Source organism: Penicillium roqueforti, assembly GCF_015533775.1.
Source record: "Penicillium roqueforti strain LCP96 04111 chromosome Unknown scaffold_01, whole genome shotgun sequence".
Taxonomy (NCBI): Eukaryota; Fungi; Ascomycota; class Eurotiomycetes; order Eurotiales; family Aspergillaceae; genus Penicillium; species Penicillium roqueforti.
The window spans coordinates 2,043,682-2,061,268 of record NW_024067565.1 but is presented as its reverse complement, the minus strand read 5'-3'; the positions used below and the strand labels follow the sequence as shown (position 1 = coordinate 2,061,268).

Here is a 17,587-nt window from a genome sequence, read left to right as displayed (position 1 = left end):
GCAAACGTGACCCATTCAGAGTGTCTTCGACCGCTGGCCTCCGAACATGAAGTTGGATGCTCATGATGCTTGATCTCTCTATGTCTGTAGGGCATCATGCTCACTAGGGAGCATTGGACGTAGAATGCAAGATAAATATGATCGATCTTCAAAGAACTCGACGAATGTCAGAGTAGGACACCTCTCGGTGTCATCTCATCCGCGGGCTATGGGTTCGGCGAGTTTTACCCCGGACGGGCACTACCCCGCGCTTTGACCCCGGACGGATCCAGAATCTCCTCCAATGGAGAAAGGAGATGGCAGTCCACCGCATGATTCGCGAGTTTTGAAAACAAACTTATTTTTGCTTGAGCTCTAATGTCTTCTTGCGAATATATATCTACGTCAGGGACTTATATCTTTAATAGATATCTGGAATCTTCTTTTCTAGCCGTAAGTCGTGACCAAAACGTACCCCTACTGGCAAGGTCGACGGGCCAAAGAGCAAAGTAATAAAGAGAACCCCACTTTTGAAGCCGCCGTCCCTTAGTAAGGTCACGAGGTAACGCCAGAATAGCGCCCAGCCTAGCTCCTTCAAAACATAAGCTTCTACGACATACTCCACAGTGGGGAGCTATCTTCATGGCAGACAACAGAAGCTATACTTCAGGTTTAGTTTAAAGGTCATTACCTTCAGGACATTTTCGAAAGCCCGGGTCGCCAATGTGATATTGCTGGATATTTGAGTGTTTGGATGTCTCTTCCTGGATATAAGAGCCATCTGGCCAGGCATCATAAGATTTCGATTATGTGAATTACATTTAGTGGAGGGCACATAGGGAATGCCATCGGTTTGTTGGTGAAGCCCAGGAGGACCAGACGTTCATAATGTGATCAGCCTGTCATCCAATGGAGGCGGGCCCGGGTCAGGATGTTACAGGTAATTTTATCGTCAGCATGAAGCTTTACTCACATATGATGCAGAAGAATGTAAGAAGCCGGTCAACTCTCTAGTTAAGAACGTCTGCATATGCGAATGTATAGATTTCATATTTCCTGCATCTGTACCTTTCTCTGTCCGGGATTCAATAGTGAGATACGAAATTCCCCCTTTTCTGATTGGCTGGATTGGTATCAAGGTTTGACCAATAGAAAGCGCTGGCGGGATAAGCGTATCCAAGTGAGGCAACCTCAACCAATTAATGATGGGTGGGCCAACCCGCGCGCCCTACGCATGACTAGCCGAGTTACTCTGTTCCCAACCACAGCGTGAAACGTATTTTTCACCTATGAGCCGTCCCTCACACCGAGTCCTAACTTCATTTCACAGGTTCTCATTGGGTTCTACTTTGCCATTATGCTCGTTGGACTTCTCAGCGTCATCTTGTCCCGATGGGCTCTTTTGGACTGGAACTGGAAATGGAAAGCCAAGGTATAGACTCGAACGCTAGGGCTAGCAGGAAGTTTACATATGGTAGCCAAACACCCGCCATTATCACGATGGTTATCACAACCAAGGATAATAAAATGTTAAATCGCCCAAATAAATCAGCAGCAAAGCCAGGGAGGACTCTCCCGAGAAGGCTCATGCTATTCAAGACAGTGAGGGAATAAAATTGCACATCCACGGAGAACCGGCTGTAACGGACATAGGATGGAAGAAGCGCAGCACATCCAAAAATGATGAACTCGAAACAAAAGACTGCCACAGCAAGAAAACATAGACGGGGTGACTTGAAAGCTGCAAGGTCGATCGTCACTCTGTTCTTGCTGCCAGGGGGTAGGCGTCCTCTAACGAGTAGCACTCCCACCATGTAGCATCCCAAAGCCATAAAGGCTACATTCCGTATGACCCATATGCACCCATATTTTCCAAACAAAGTTCGTAACATCAAGGGGATGATCGCACCACCCGCAGATGATCCTCCCATACAAATTCCGGAAGCGAGGGCGCGTCTTCGGCTAAACCAGTGACTGAGAACTGCAATGGAGACTGTCGTAACAATTGCTGCAGATATGCCACCAAGAAGACCAAGGCAGAGCATAAAGTGCCAATACTTCTTGCATTCTGCGAGCAGTATGTAGGAAGCGAAACTCCCAAGTGATCCACTGATCAACAAGACTCTGGGCCCATATCGATCAAAGAGCGGCCCAGCTTGAACTCCGAGAAACAAGGTCAGGAATACAAGCACTGCAGTGATCCAGCCGACATCTCTCTCTCCATATTCAGCCAACTGGTGGGTGCTGATATAATCCTGGACGGATCCAACTATCAATAGTGTAAGTCATCGTGTCCTCGACAGGTCAAAAAGAGTATGGTCCATCCTCACCTGCAGTCTGAAAGCCAAATGAGGGGAATATCATGAGACATGATCCTAGCAAGCAGACCTATGCGTCTCGGCCACCTTCTGGAAAGGCCAAGTTGACGTCGCCATCCGCAGGGTTCTCAAGAGCAGCCTCAAGCTCAACCCTGCCCTCATTTGAGCTGTGACTCATCGGTATGTTATATCGGCGCATTCTTTCACTTCTTTAGACCTGTGAAGAGATTGAATGAAAAAAAAAATTCTCAAGTGAAGTTGCCGTCCACTCACGTGGTTCTATACATCAATCAGTCGCGTAAGTGGGTCTGGTCTTTCTGATAATTCCATTTCTGATTGGACTGTGCGTATGAACCGCGACGCAACCAATCACGAGCTAAAATTGATTGTATGTGAGGACTCGTCGCTTAAATGTCTCCGATTGGGAGTTCTTGTATCTTCTTTTCTCTCCAACACCGGAGAAGTACAACCATCTTTGCTCAGTCAATCAGTGGGCATCTTACTGCCTTCGCCAAAAAATCGAAATTCGTATCTATGGAGAGCATACGGGTCTTGACCCATAACACCACTGGCGATGTTGTTAAGGGCAGCGCGTTAGAAAATTCTCAAGGCCATCGCTGTCATTTCATGAAGGGACAACACATTGGCTTTCATTTGAAGGGCTTTGGATAATAAGACGGTGTTAAGTTGTGATAGTGAGAGAACTGCCAATTTGAGGAGGCAAAATTTTGCTGGTCTGGTAATGGGAATAATAAGAGAGACTGAGACATTTACAGTTGCCTTTTCCTCCAGGTGTGCCAGGAAAGTACCACAAATAGCTGTTCTATAGATGTGTGGACAACTTTGCGCAGATTCCGATCATATAGTACATGCGAACGGATGTCCTACAAAAATACGAGGGGAAGTTTTATGAGCCTCATAATTCATGGCGCAAGGGAAGTGATGCTGTTTTATGCGTGCAAGAGCAGGGCAGACTTGCAACGTGTTCTCGATTCTGTGAGTTTAATGTACGCGAGTCATTGCATGAGTATTCCGTCGCAGCCTGTCTACAGAACAAGCGCAGACAAATGACAGAAAGCAGTACAGTTCCATTCCCGATAAAAACGTCTTTTGCTGTGGATACGTCAACTTCTCCCCAGGTGGTGATAGAAATGATAACAGTGTCCGGTTGTTTCTGGCATATATATATCCAAGACAAGAATAGATTTTTCTTTAAAAGAGACTTACTATACACACACGCCAAATTACTAGCTATATACCCTTTTTAACTACTCTGAGTAAGGCCGTTCTTGGCGGGTACTTTTTAGACGAGTAAATACTTTATACTAATTCGATAAATCTCCTCTCAATATGGTTTATATATCAAAGGACGCGCTCGCGGTTTCTTAGGCCACTAGTTAATTCGTCTTCGATAAGAAGGCTGATCAGATCTAACCTAAGAGCCTACCAATCTACCTGTATATCAGCCTTCTTTAACTTCTTGACCTCGAAAAGCAGGCTGCAATCGCATCGCTTTTGCCAGTAGCTATCCGGTAAAGTCTACTGGAAGGCCTTAAGCAAATTGTAAGCATTTTGGATATAGTGGGATTCAAACGCCGGCTTCCACAGGTCTACCCTCGAGTTTGGCTAGTCCACCTCCCGGAGGATCACGTCGTAATCGGCAAGGATACTACCACCGTGGGCAGCAGCGTTCCGCTGAGACCTCCTAGTATTACTGATAGACTTCCCAGCCCATTTATCCAGCACAATTGACTGCACCTCAATTGTATATGCGTCAAACGTCCGCTCATATTTGATGAGGGCTTTCTGTGCCTCTTCGAGGTCTATTTGTGTATCCTCGAGGTTCTTTTGTATATCCTCTAGGTGTTTTTGTGTGTCCTTGCTCCTGGGTATCGGCCCTTTTCTGGAGATCTTTGACTGCCTGTGATAGAGTCTTGAGTGTTTCAAGAAGGGTCGTTCCCTTACTATTTGCCCATGCTTGATGGCTGTCGTTAAATACAACTGGGTCTAGTGATAATGCTTGGCGTATTATTTCAACTGAGTCGTCACTTGTAAGCCCCGACAGAGTATAATTCGCTCGGCCTTAGTCTAACGAAGCGACTTGCCTCGGGTGGTGAAGCTCGCTGCAACGTGGGGATCGACTGCGGTACTACATGTAGGGTCAGGACCGTCTTGATGACATGAGATTTCGAGGGGACATTGCGGCGGCGTTATTCTTCCGTCGGTTGCAGGCGATACTCGGGGAAAAGATCGAAGTAGTCGGAGCGGTTCGTAGAATGTCGCAGACAGCCAGTAGCTGGAGACAGGGATGGCGGTTGTGAGCTGAGCCTCATTAAACCCGAAGTATAAGTCCGGTCGTTCCTGACGGTCGGTGATATGAATATGAATTGGCTCTCCGGGCTATGGCAAATGGAGGGCATAAGTATACGTGGGTGTGACCGAGAGCGACGGCTTCCGAGTCCGACGGGGACCACGGGAAGTCTGTGGCCGGCGGTAGTATGCGGACCAACTCAGAAACCTTACCTATATTGAGCGAGTGATTGTATCCATCCTGGTTGCCAGTGATCACACGTTGAAGGTGTCTATTCTTCCTGTCAACTGCGGTCTTAACGCTGCGGGATAGATAGTCATCCAACCAATTGAGATAGAATAATGATTTGTCTATTATACAATGCTAGATGTTTTGCTCCTGAAGCCTTATATCGGCAAATCCCTGCCTTCCTATCTCATCATTTTTCAATGGTTTACACCCGATGAAGAGACTGGTCAACAGCCCAACAGGTGCCAAGACCGCCAATGCTATCCAGACGTAATGTAAGCTGACGGCGTAAGTTTCAAGTATTTTATCTTTGACTAACGGATATCCGTCAAGAGACGATAATTTTCCGATGGCGTAGACTGCCGCACTACCGTCTCTGAACTGCTCCGCTATCGCCGGCAGGTTCTCCCAGCGCGAAGCACGAGTAGTATAGGTATTAGAAAAGATGGCGGCACTGATTGCCAGACCAATAATCTGACCAGTCAGCCTGAAGAAGACCAGAGTGCCCACTGCAAGACCGACATCATCAACGTGCATCGTCGCCTGCAAGGGAATGGCGATTATTGTGTACAATACGCCCACACCTATTCCTCCCGGGACCTGGAGGCCGAATTGAAGGCTTCTGGAGGATTGCAAGCCCAACAGTGACATACTGCCAACGCCCAGGCTGATGGTAATCCACCCTGTCCACATGATCCAGTTGTACTGGGAACAGGCAGTAACCAGGAACGCCGCGATTGAACCACTAGGAACAGCCAGAAAGCTGAATGGAAAGGCACTTATTGCGGATTTTATCGGTGATTCCTGTTGAACTCCCTGAAAATAAAGAGGGAGAATGTAGATAACAGCGGCTGTTATCAGCCCATGGATTAGAGACCCGATCATGCAGCACGCCGGGGTTGTGCCTGCGAGGATCCGATGAGGAAACATGGGAATTTCCGTGCGGTATTCATGGAATGCAAGGACTCCTAGTAGCAGCGGACCTATTGTTAATGGCACGTATGTCTGCCACGCCCTCCATGGATAAAGAACACCCCCCCAGCTAAGGGGGGCGATTGTGGCGGTAGACCCAACGACAAAAAGGACCATCACAACCCAATCAATTCGTTCCCATTTACCTCGCGACGATAATCTCCGTCAATACATCCACCCCTCCACCGCCAATCCCCTGAACGACCCGGCCGGCAATGAGCAGATATATGTTCGGCGCTGCACCTACAAGAGCCGCGCCAGCTGCGAACAGCAAGAGGCAACTGTAGAGTAGGTATATGCGACCGGAGATGTTGGAGAGGCTGGTGACTAGAGGCTGGGCGAGCACTGTTAACAGCAGGAAGACCGAGTTGGGCCCGAAGGCTCGACCCCCGGCCCATCGTGGGTTGGGCTTTGGGTCTTGCGGAAGCCTAGGCCCACCCCGGCCCAATAGAGAAGTCTAAATACAGTTCTACCGCAAAAGTTTCCGTACGACCCACCCCCCATCAAATATATATCTCCCATTTTCAATTTTAGTAAATACAACCTAGACTGTTGTACAACATAAGTATTCGCGAAAAAACGCGGGTGTGGATCCCGACCGTACGGAGACTTTTGCGGTCCGACTGATACACCGGCACGAATGCCGGCTGAACCCCGCGAGCGAGTCTGTGTACAAAACATAGCCCTGAGTATTAGTGAACTAGAGTCCGAGGACGTTCTCTGTACAAAATAGTAGATATAGAAGCAATGTAAACTTACTTCAGCTTCATCTTGTTACCCAAGGCCCACTCCTCATTTCCTGGAACTATATTTTCCGCTCCCACTGGGGAAGAAAGGAGGAGTAGGAGAGCCGGAAATTTAAAGGGAGGACTTTATAGAACCACGCACGGGAACGCACACGGACAAAGAGCGCTAAACCCAAAAGGTCAAAGCTAAACCTAAGAGAGTAGTTCGCAGTCCTCATCCGATATGGTGTAGTGGCTAACATCGCCGTCTCTCACACGGCAGCCGGGGGTTCGATTCCCCCTATCGGAGTTTCTTTTTTTTCTTGTCCTCCATTTTTGAGGGTTCCCCCTTTCTCCAAGTGTAGCTAATCCTGCCATCTTTCTACAGAGACAGGAACCAAGCTACAACGTTACGGAAACCGCCATTAAAATTCATATCATATAGAATGGGTCGTCGAGCCTCAAACCTCTTAAAATCTCGTTAGCCTAGGGCTGTAAGGTTAAAACGGTTCAGTTTATACTCCGTTATGCTCCGTACTATATCCGACGATCTTGTCTACTATATCACCTACGCCGAGCGATATCATCCTATTCAGAGTGGCCACGGCGCGAGCCAACTTTGGAAAAATCCATAGATCGGTGATATGAACTGCAGCACCATGGAATAAAGTATAGGTTAGATTTACATGATTCTCGGCTATGTTCCAACAAGCAGTACAGAACTACTCTGTACAGAATCTCAAGTCAAAGCAGCAGCTGCGTCGTGTGTGGATTGCATTGAAACAGCCTACGACACCGCTGTGTCAAAAGCGACTACAAGCTTACCCTTGAACGGCTTAGTGGAAGAGGTGTTATACAAAGCCTAAGAACTGGAAGAAACGAAATACGATTTTTCACAGAATAAAGAAAAGCAAGACTAAAAGAATAACCACTGCCCAAACCGTTGAGCTTTACGCCAGGCACCCTTCTTCTTCTCCGTAACCGGACCCTCAGGCCCATCCCCGTACCCATCCTCCTGAGAAGGATCATATCGGTCCGTCATCAAATCCATACTAGACTTCCTAACAAAGCTAGTTCGCTTGACCAGCTTCCAAGCGAGGAACATGGCAATCATGATCGGAATCTCAATATAATACGAAACAAAGTCGACCTGCTTGAAATGCGGACTGAAGCACTTCCACCCCTGAACCAGAACCAGAACAATATTAAGCCCGACAGCAAAGATCGGACCATACGGATAAGTCCAATTTTTAAAGGGAAGGAGATGCTCAAGCCCCTGAGCCCGGATCGCCGAGCGGAACCGCAGAGAAGCAAGACCGATACAAATCCACGAGAGCTGGTTTGATACGCCGACGATATTCTGCAGCCAGGACCACAACTTTCCAGCGCCGATATAGCTGGCCCCGAAGCAGAGACCGCTGATAACAGATGTCGCGAGGACAGCCACCCACGGAACTTGGAATCGATTGAGATGACCGAAGAATTTGGGCGCATATCCATCGACGGCGAGAGTGAATAGAAGCCGAGATCCGGCGAAGAGGGCATGGTTCGCCGCTGAGATGACCGAAGTCATGATGACAGCGTTGATGAAGCTGCCAGCGACAGCGGAACCAGCTTGCTGGAAGACAATTGTGAAAGGGCTGGTCTTTGTGTCGCCGTCTGAGAGGCCTGGGTAGTCATACGGTACATTTAGGCCGACGATGAGGATCGAAAGGAGGTAGAAAAGAAGGATACGCCAGAAGACGTTGCGGACGACTTTTGGCATTGTTTTCGCGGGGCTTTTGGTTTCACCGGCTGTGATGGCGATGGATTCGGTGCCGCCGCTGTTCGATTGTTAGAATGGAGCTCATTGAGCAGAACCAATGATAAAATGAGTTCACATACTATGCGAAGGAGGCTGTGACAAATACGGATGCAAAGCCACCGATTCCACCGACGAAGGGTGCATCGCCTTTATGCCAGTTCTTGCCGCCGATATATTCGTGGTCTGTATTTCCGCCGCAGTTCACAGCAATTCCCAGAATAATGAAGATCTAGAAAGATAATTAGCTGGGCGTGCGCGTATTGTGTAAGGGATAGCACTCACGATGATAGTGATGACTTTGAGTAAACTCAACCAGTATTCAACCTAGATAGGGACAGTTAGATCAGGTGGGTAATAGAGTGTAAGTCATCTAGACATACCTCGCCATAAACCTTTACAGATAGGACGTTCAATAAAATGACAACAACCAAGAAGATTAGACTAATTGCCCAACCTGGGAAATGATCCGTCCAATACTGCAACAAAAGCTGTAAAGCAATGATATCCGATGCAGTAGAGACAGCATCATTAAACCAATAATTCCAAGTCAATGCGAATCCAAGCGCATCATCCACGAAGCGACTATAGAGCAAGTTAGTAATCATCCGGCTGAAAAAACAAGTAACTAATACTCACCCAGCATAAGTACAGAAAGATCCAGCAACAGGCATAAATGCCGCCATCTCGCCGAGACACAGCATAGTGATGAAGACAATACCACCGCAAATAGCATATGCAATGAGAGTCGAAGCAGGCCCGCCCTTAGAAAGTGACGATCCCGTTCCGAGGAATAGACCGGTGCCGATGGTACCGCCAATCGCGATCATCTGCACCTGACGCCCAGACAATCGGCGAGCCAGCTTGTCTGCGTTGACAAATGGGTTTGCCGGGACATCATCGGCTTTTGTGTCTGGAACCTTGGAGGGCTCTGCTGCCGGGTATTTCTCGATGTCGGCCATGATATAGAATGAATATGGATACGGAGGTATCCACTAACTTTGTCTTAGCACAAAACATGAAAAGAAAGGTCAAACAATATCATCTCTCACCTGTCCGGGTTGGTATGTATGAACTAAGACGATTCAGCCCTAAGTCGCGTGACCCACACTTGGCAACAACCCCTTGGCGTTTATGGTAGCACTAAGTTATATTAGGCACATTGACCGGGAACAGTTGAGATCAAGATGAACACGATGAAGATAAAAACCACATAGCAAGACTTTTCTTCCTCGATGGCGTGATTGAAGCCATCGATGAGTACACAGGGCTTAACGTACGAAATGTGACGTTGATGTGTCAAGGAAATGTCCGCCCCCACATTTGGTGTTGGGGTAAGATTTTATAGGGTTACAGGTACGGAGTAGGTAGTTCAGGCACACATACTACATTTAGGAGGCTTTTAGAGCTTATTTAGACATGTATGAGATAGTTTATACACATCTGGAAATTATCGCTTTCATATTCACTATGCTTTTGAACCTCGCCGGGAAAGAGATTTTTTTGGTTGGAAAACATACGCCATCAAAGACCTCAAACACATGAAACCATGAAATATACATTAACCAAGCAATCCACTGGCCAGAGCCTCCAGATCTCCCAGCGTTTCGATAGGCTTGGCAGAAGCCTGGCTCTTGCTCTTGGGCTTGTCGTCGTCGCTGTCCGGCTCGGCAAAAGAGACACGCTGCTTCTTGCTGGGCCGTGGCTCGCGCTCGGAGCCAGAGTCTGAATCGGAACCGGGGATCTCGAAAGGCACATGGGGGAGATGCGAGAGGCCGTCTTCCTCCTCCGACATCGCGGCCTCGGCCTCGGCTTCGGCACGCTCGCGCGCCTTGCGCTTCTCCTTCTTCTCGCGTCGCTTCTCGCGCATAACCTCCTTGTCCTCGATATCGGCCTGGCGTGTGCGCTCCGTCTCGCCTTCGAGGAACTTCTCGCGCTGGGTGTTGGCGTCGCCGCGGGCCTTGAACATGTCCTCGTCTTCCATTTCGTACACCTCGTGGGCATTGCCGTCGTCGTCGTAGACCAATTTCGTACCCTTGCCTTTGAACTTGAGGAGCTTCTTCTTCGACTTGAGCAGCTTCTCGCGTCGCTTCGAGTCGATGAGTAGTGGGTCCTGGCCGTCCAAGTGCACCATCTTGACACCCTTGGTGTCTTTGATCTTTGGCTCCGCATCGGAATCTTCCGAGTCGGAAGAATCGCTCTTCCCGCCAAGTTCTGCATCGCCTGCGGCGAACCGACGCTTGACCGAGAGGAAGTCGGCATCCTCGTCGGCCTCGTCGTCGATTTCTACGGCATCCTTGGGGGCATCGGTAGCCACCATCGTGCCATCGTCGTTGATGAGCTTCGAGTAGTGCTCCGCCAACACGCCCTGGTTGCGTCGCTCGAACATACGGTCGTACCGTGTCCGCACTTCCTTCTCGTCCTTCTTATCCTTCGTCTTTGCGTCTGAGTCATCATCGGACATTTGTGCCATTCGCCAAGATTCGTTCTTCCGCTCCTTCGCATCGTCACCCTTGATGAACTTAATACGCGGAGCACCGGGAAGACCCAGACTGGCTGCATACTCTTCCAACGGAAGCTCCTTGATCTTAAAGGTCTCCTTGTCCTTTTGCACGTAAATCGACTTGACGTAGGAGATGAAGGCTTTCTGGCCCAGGTATTTCAGCTCTGGATCCTTGAAACACATATTCTGCAGCTGGTTCTTGATACTCTGCTGCTTGTTCGATTTGATATTGATATTTTCAATCGGAACTTTCCTGTGCTCGAGCTGCTTGAGGAATCCCTTCTCCTCGCTAGGGTCTAGGAAGAGCACCGCACGACCAACACGCTCGTAACGAGCCGTCCGTCCGACACGGTGAATATAGGTATCGGCGTCTTCGGGGCAGTCCATTTGGATAACCCAATCGACAGCAGGGAAATCCAGACCACGAGCAACAACATCGGTAGCGAAAAGGACAGCGTGTTGAGCCTGAGAGAACTTAGTGGTAATATCCAATCGTCCACCCTGTTTCTGCCGCCCGTGCAAATGGAGCAAGGAAATACCAGGCTGCAATTGTCTTAGTGATTCGTATACGTAGCGAACTTGCTTGCCTGATGACAAGAAGACCACCGTCTTAGATTTTAGGTTGCTGCGAATGAAACTCCAAAGGGTGTCAAGCTTCTGCGGGAGTGGAGTAACGGTGTAGTGTTGTTGGAGAGTGGAGGGAGTGGCGGAGGCGGCTGATTCATGGACCGAGACATACTCAGGTTCCTGCAGACTCAAACGAGCCAAATCACCGACCTTCTTGGTCTGTGTGGCACTGAAAAGCATAGTCTGGCGCTGTTTGGGGAGATGGTCGAGGATAGCATCGACAGTCTTCTGGAAACCCATATCCATGATACGATCGGCTTCGTCCAGCACCAGCATCTGCAGGTTATTCGTCTCGAACATAGCTGTCTGATCCAAATGCTGCAACATGCGGCCGGGTGTGCAAACCAAAATGTTCATGCGTCCTAAACGATCTTGTTCCTCGCGCAAACTCTTTCCGCCGATAATCAATCCAGCGGAGAAATTATGGTATCGCCCGATCTTGCGAAGCACCTCGAAAATCTGGATTGCTAGTTCACGCGTAGGCGAGAGAACGAGTGCACCGAGACCATCCAACTCAGTCCACTTCTTGCGATAAAGATTCTCGAGGATGGGCACTAGAAAGGCGAGGGTCTTTCCGCTACCGGTTTTGGCGGCACCGAGGATATCGCGTCCCTTGAACGCATGATTGATAGCACGCGATTGAATGTCGGTAAGAGTTTTAAAATGAGAGGCTGCGAGGCCTTTGGCTGTTGGTTCGGAGAGTGGGAGATCGGAGAAGTTTTTGACGGGGGTTTTGAGGTCGAGGTCCTCGACCTGCTTGATGAGTGTAGCTAAGCTATCCTCGCCACGCTTTCGTTTCAAGACCCTTCCTGTCTCCTGGTGAGGCTTTGACTTCCCTTTAACTGCTCGTGGCGCCATGATGTGGTTTGAGTTGAATCTTGAAAGTAGCGGGCGGTGAAAACATCTTTTTTTTCTTCTTGGGAGCGAAAAACAAAGGCGGTAGGGAAAGCGGTAAGGAGCTCTGATATCTAATAACTACTAGATATTTTGATGTCTTCAGCTTATTTGTAATCGTGTCTTGGATGGAATATCTAATATGATTTTTGGCCGACTAGATGTTTGTACATGACAATGATAGTCTTCGCTAATGAGAGAGACAAGGAGACTGCTACTCTTGTATGTTGCTGCCAGGTCCGGCAGCGGGCCCCGGGCGCTGACTCAGCGACCGATAAGCCCGCTGTCTTATCTTTTTTGAGGTCGTACTCTCTTGAGCGCAAGAACATTCCTACCTCAAAAGAATCCGCAGAAGGCAATATGTCGGACGACGAGCCAGACCAGGAATTTCTCGAAGCTCTAGAGAAAGAGGCCTCCGAGTTTAAAAAGGTATGCCCTCCTCCACATGGTATACATCTAGATTGCGACTGACACGCGACACAGGATGTTGAGATCGATCGCATTCGCTCGGCATTCAAGCTCGATTCGTACGTCTAATCTTAATATCTACAATAGAATAATGCCCCTCTATATATTTTACATACACTAACCCACTGCAGCTACGCCGTCCTGGACCTCCAACCCGGTGTTACAGAAAAAGACATCAAAGTCCAATACCGCAAGATCTCCCTCCTGATCCACCCCGACAAGACCAAGAACCCCGCTGCTCCAGATGCCTTCGATCGCCTCAATAAGGCACAGGAAGCTCTTCTAGACGAGAAGCAACGCGAATACCTGGACGAATGTATCTCCGATGCGCGCCGCCTGTTGATTCGTGAACACAAGTACACACTCGACTCCCCCGAGCTTAAAACCGAGGAGTTCAAGGTTGAGTGGCGGAAGAAGACAATCAGCGTGCTATTGGATGAAGAAGCGCGACGCCGGCGACAGCTCAAGGCACGTTTGCAGGAGGAAGGTCGTGAGCAACGCAAGGAAGAAGAAGAGCTCGAGGCACGCAAGCGCAAGCGCGAAAATGACAAGAAGTGGGAGGAGACGCGCGAAGAGCGCATTGGTAGCTGGCGGGATTTCCAGAAGGGGCGCAAACCTGGTGGTGATGAGAAGAAGAAGAAGAAGAAGATGAAGGTGTTGGGCTGATTTGACTTTAATTTTTTTTTCCCTTCTGAGCGTTACCGGCGTCTAGGGATCTACTTATGAATTGTCACGGCCACGGCCGCAATTAAGCATTTTTTCAAGGTGCATTCAGTAAATTGTATCATGAATCATATATGCCTAGGCTGTTCGCGGTATCCAGATCCACGAGAATCTACCGAGTTCCACCGAGGAACCGCGGTGAGGCGCGGGGGTTCCGGGAAGTTCCCAAATTGGTTTATATCGACCTTCAATTATCTAGATCTATGTATACATAGAGTATGTCTACACATGCTTGACATCGGCTTTGTATCCCCGCAGTGGATTAAGTTGTGTCTCCCCGAGAAACCCACACCCCGCCCCAAACCTCGCTCCGTCAACCTCACCTCAACACAAGCATGACTGAAACAACTCCAAAACATGCGCCTTTCCGGCCGCAAGATCACCTTCAACCATTCCCACCACTACCACCAGCAACATCCGAACCATTGAAACCATCAGCCCCTCCCAACCAAGAGCCCGAGCCGAACCAGAATGGAACACCTCACAGCAACAAACAACCCCTCAACGACTCAACCAGCGATGAAACAATTCCTCCTCTCCCCACCGTGATCTCACGCATCCACGCCCGCGTACAAGCCTTCCTAAACGAACCCCACGCCCCGGACACGCTGCTGGCCTCCGTGCAACGGCAGACGCGCATCTCCCTAGAAGTAGTCAGCACCGCGCTGCAGCGATACAAGCTCTCGGAACTATCCGTCTCCTACAACGGCGGCAAGGACTGTCTAGTCCTGCTAATTCTGTTTCTGGCCGGGTTGCATCCAATCCATGCCGGCAATGACCCACACCCCACCGCAAATGCAAACACAACCGATACAACCCCCTCCCCCGCAGACCTCGACACCGAAGCCCAGATAGCCGCGGCGAAGGTCATCCCGGCGATTTATGCCCTCCCACCTGATCCCTTCGATGAAGTCGAAGACTTCGTCATCTCCTCCGCTAAAGCTTATCATCTCGATATTGCAAAGTACACGACTGCGCCGCCGGCTTCGACGCTCCGCTCGAGCTTTGAGGATTATCTGGCGCACCACCCTGGGATCCGGGCGATATTTGTTGGTACGCGGCGGACGGATCCGCATGGCACACAGCTGACGCACTTTGATCGGACGGACGGGGGGTGGCCGGATTTCGTACGCGTGCATCCCATGATTGATTGGCATTATGCGGAGATCTGGGCGTTCATTCGGCATCTGGATTTGAAGTACTGTTCGCTTTATGACGAGGGATATACTAGTCTTGGTGGCACGTCTGATACCCATCCTAATCCGAGATTGCGGCTTGGGGCTCAGCTTGATGGACAGTATCTTCCTGCTTATCAGCTCACCGAGGATCTGGAGGAGAGACTTGGGCGCAATTGACCCGAATAATGTGGATTGTCTTACCTGTGTAGATCGAGATTCCTATCTCATTAGCCTTTTCGGATAGATTGCCCTCCACGTCACAATTGTGCTCACGCACTTTGGATCTTGAACATGGACCTTACATGGAGTATTTTTCATCTTGAATAATATCATATTAGACTGCGCAACCCAATAAGGTGCGATAGCGTTCTTTGAACGAAGTCTTGAAACATGCATCTTGTCTGTCACATATGCTGAAAACATGTAAAGTCCATATAACTGCGAAAGAAAGAAAAAAAGCTTTTCCCATCCTCCCATGAAACTTGATAAAAATGCAGATCGAACTCCATAATGATACCGCGTAGAGTCATCTAAAAATGCCACGAAGGGTCGTAAACAGAAAGCAACCGAATATCATATCGTGAATCATGAATCGTGAATCGTAGAACAATCATAAAAAAGCAAGGCTGAGCTATACATCGTCGATACATTCTGCGAATGGTAACAGATGCTGCGCATTTGGATATTGGAGAGCACCCTGGAGAGGTGCTGATCATCTTACCCCGAGTGATAAGATGATGTAAAGCATCCCATGCAAATACATATATGCGTGGGAGCACGTTGCACGGCTGGTTTAAGTGCACGAGCGAGCTGGGGAGAGAATGATCATGGGAGAAGAAGAAGCGGGGGATACAGAGCCCGCTCTGATGTTCTCTTTACGAGACCCCATAGTCGGCGAGTCCGGCATGGCGGTCTTGGAAGAACCACCAGAGAGATCAGTGTAAGAGCCGCGGTTCAGGGACAAGGCTCGACTGCGATAGGCGGGCGTGTGGTCAAGAGCATTGAGGCTCCGAGACGACAAGGAACTGCTTCGTGCACTGCTGGATGGATTCTTCATGTGCGGGTGACTGTGAGCTCGATTAGAATGAGTTTTGGAATGCAGTTCAAGTATTTAGACATACCAAGGGGAGATGGAAGTTGCCGGGGTCCAGTTAGCGCCCACACCAGCTGGAGAGGTATAGCTGACTTGAGAGTTTGGAGTAAGATGAGAGCCACGTTTCATCCCAGGGGATGGAGTAGATCCCTGAACCACTTCAACCGAGTAGTTATATTCTCCGGCGCGGTAAGCACGACGTTCGTTGCTCTGTTGCTTCAGGATCTTTTGCGCTTTGGTATCAGCAAAGCGCAGAAGCAGCTTTACCCCATCGTCCTTGGTGACGTTGTGGAATTCCATCAGGACCTTTTCGGCAACATCACGGTTTTCGAAGCTGTAAACCAGTCAGAAAAGGTCATGAGAGTCAAGGAAGGAATTTGCTTTTTTACCGTGCAAAGCCCACTTCCTTGCTCACACCTGTCTTCTCATCGCGACTGATCTTTTCCGAAACCACACGCCATGGCTCGAAATGACGACGCAGGTCCTGATAAACTAATTAGAATTCAACAGGACAGACAAGCGTGTGGGGGTTTGTATAACTCACGGCTTCAGTCCAATCGATTGGAATGTTGGTGCAGTATATATTGGTAGAAGACTTGTCCTCCAGATCCTTCAGGCGAGAGTTGCGAGACTTCTGGGCGAAGCTGGCTTGGTAGCCGAGGTAAAAGAAACCGCGAATGCAGTTCTCGCAGGATTCGAAGCTGTAATACTGAACAAAACCGAATCTGCAAAAGATTAGAATAAATTATCGGAAAGAAGTTTTGTGGAGTAGGTACCCTTTGCAAAGACTGGTATCCAGGTCCACGATGGCCTTGCAACGCTCAATCTTTCCGAAACGAGCTGCGTAGGCATGCAACATCTCATCAGTGGTCTCGGGCAGGAATCCTCGGATGTAGACATTGGTTATACCCTCGCGATTTTCCAGACACTTGGCGAGTGTCAGCTCAGACGGGTTAGTCCACATGGCAGGCACCGCGCGTGGGATGGCAGGATCTTGTTGAGTTAGAGCCTCCAGATCTTGAACGACGTAACCGTTGGGAGTCTTCATCATTTGGAGGGGAAGCGAGAGCGACCCAAGCTGCGAGGGAACCATGCCTCCATAAGAGTAACCAGACATGGAACTGCCATCCATGCCAGAAACAAGAGCAGAGGGATAGTAATTTATTTGTCCATTGTTCTCCCCCTGAACTCCCTTCTGGCCCTCAGACACCCATGCTTGCTTGTTGGTCGTCCCATCCTGCATGTCGTAGTTCATCATGTAGGGCCACGACGAGTATCCACCAGCCATCACAGGATTGACGTTGGGGTAGACTCCCGTTGGAAGATACGAGAATTGGCCCATCTGATCAGTCTGACCAGAGACACCGTTAGGAACAAAGGAAGAGACGGTCGGAACGCCATTGAAAACGGTGGAATTCGGAACCAGGATGAATGGGCTGTTGTATGCACGGTTGGTATTCGACCAGTCCATGTTTGTGTTCATTTGAACGGGTGCGGTGCCCTTTGAGCCGTTGAATTTGGGACGAGAGTTCTGCAGATTTAATCCTCTGAAAAGATTGGTCAGGCCTGCACCACTGCTGTCAATAGAACTCGGATTGGTAGATTGGTGGTACCTGGGACCATAGGGTGTACGAGGCTCTTGGGGGTATTGTGCAGACTGGGAGCTTGATGTCTGACAAGAGCCAGAACCAGAGGAGCTTGTGTGTTGAGAGCCCTGAGGGTGCATGACGAAGGGCGTATGCTGAAAGAGAAGGATTTTGTCAGCTG

General features: G+C 49.2%; 6 protein-coding genes across 6 annotated transcripts; 2 read left to right on the top strand and 4 right to left on the bottom strand.

Annotated features, from left to right (window-relative positions):
* Window positions 1-3,923: 3,923 nt before the first annotated feature.
* On the bottom strand, window positions 3,924-5,529 carry LCP9604111_1202 (uncharacterized protein; the record flags this gene model as incomplete). The annotated part of the gene is made up of 2 exons (XM_039075749.1): window positions 3,924-4,182; window positions 5,156-5,529. 2 exons carry the CDS (start codon window positions 5,527-5,529, stop codon window positions 3,924-3,926), a joined length of 633 nt encoding a protein of 210 aa, XP_038933750.1.
* A 1,920-nt stretch (window positions 5,530-7,449) lies between these two features.
* LCP9604111_1201 (amino acid permease) lies at window positions 7,450-9,296 on the bottom strand (the record flags this gene model as incomplete). The annotated part of the gene is made up of 5 exons (XM_039075738.1): window positions 7,450-8,356; window positions 8,418-8,566; window positions 8,620-8,661; window positions 8,718-8,919; window positions 8,974-9,296. The coding sequence occupies 5 exons, from the start codon at window positions 9,294-9,296 to the stop codon at window positions 7,450-7,452; spliced, it is 1,623 nt and encodes a 540-aa protein (XP_038933749.1).
* A 599-nt stretch (window positions 9,297-9,895) lies between these two features.
* Window positions 9,896-12,322, bottom strand: dbp4 (RNA-dependent ATPase HCA4; the record flags this gene model as incomplete). Its single annotated transcript, XM_039075727.1, has 1 exon — window positions 9,896-12,322. The coding sequence occupies one exon, from the start codon at window positions 12,320-12,322 to the stop codon at window positions 9,896-9,898; it is 2,427 nt and encodes an 808-aa protein (XP_038933748.1).
* Window positions 12,323-12,718: 396 nt separating this feature from the next.
* On the top strand, window positions 12,719-13,492 carry LCP9604111_1199 (uncharacterized protein; the record flags this gene model as incomplete). Its single annotated transcript, XM_039075716.1, has 3 exons — window positions 12,719-12,787; window positions 12,842-12,885; window positions 12,958-13,492. 3 exons carry the CDS (start codon window positions 12,719-12,721, stop codon window positions 13,490-13,492), a joined length of 648 nt encoding a protein of 215 aa, XP_038933747.1.
* Window positions 13,493-13,884: 392 nt separating this feature from the next.
* On the top strand, window positions 13,885-14,904 carry LCP9604111_1198 (FAD synthase; the record flags this gene model as incomplete). The annotated part of the gene is made up of 1 exon (XM_039075705.1): window positions 13,885-14,904. The coding sequence occupies one exon, from the start codon at window positions 13,885-13,887 to the stop codon at window positions 14,902-14,904; it is 1,020 nt and encodes a 339-aa protein (XP_038933746.1).
* A 616-nt stretch (window positions 14,905-15,520) lies between these two features.
* On the bottom strand, window positions 15,521-17,546 carry LCP9604111_1197 (uncharacterized protein; the record flags this gene model as incomplete). The annotated part of the gene is made up of 5 exons (XM_039075694.1): window positions 15,521-15,794; window positions 15,849-16,154; window positions 16,210-16,304; window positions 16,365-16,545; window positions 16,597-17,546. 5 exons carry the CDS (start codon window positions 17,544-17,546, stop codon window positions 15,521-15,523), a joined length of 1,806 nt encoding a protein of 601 aa, XP_038933745.1.
* Window positions 17,547-17,587: the final 41 nt, after the last annotated feature.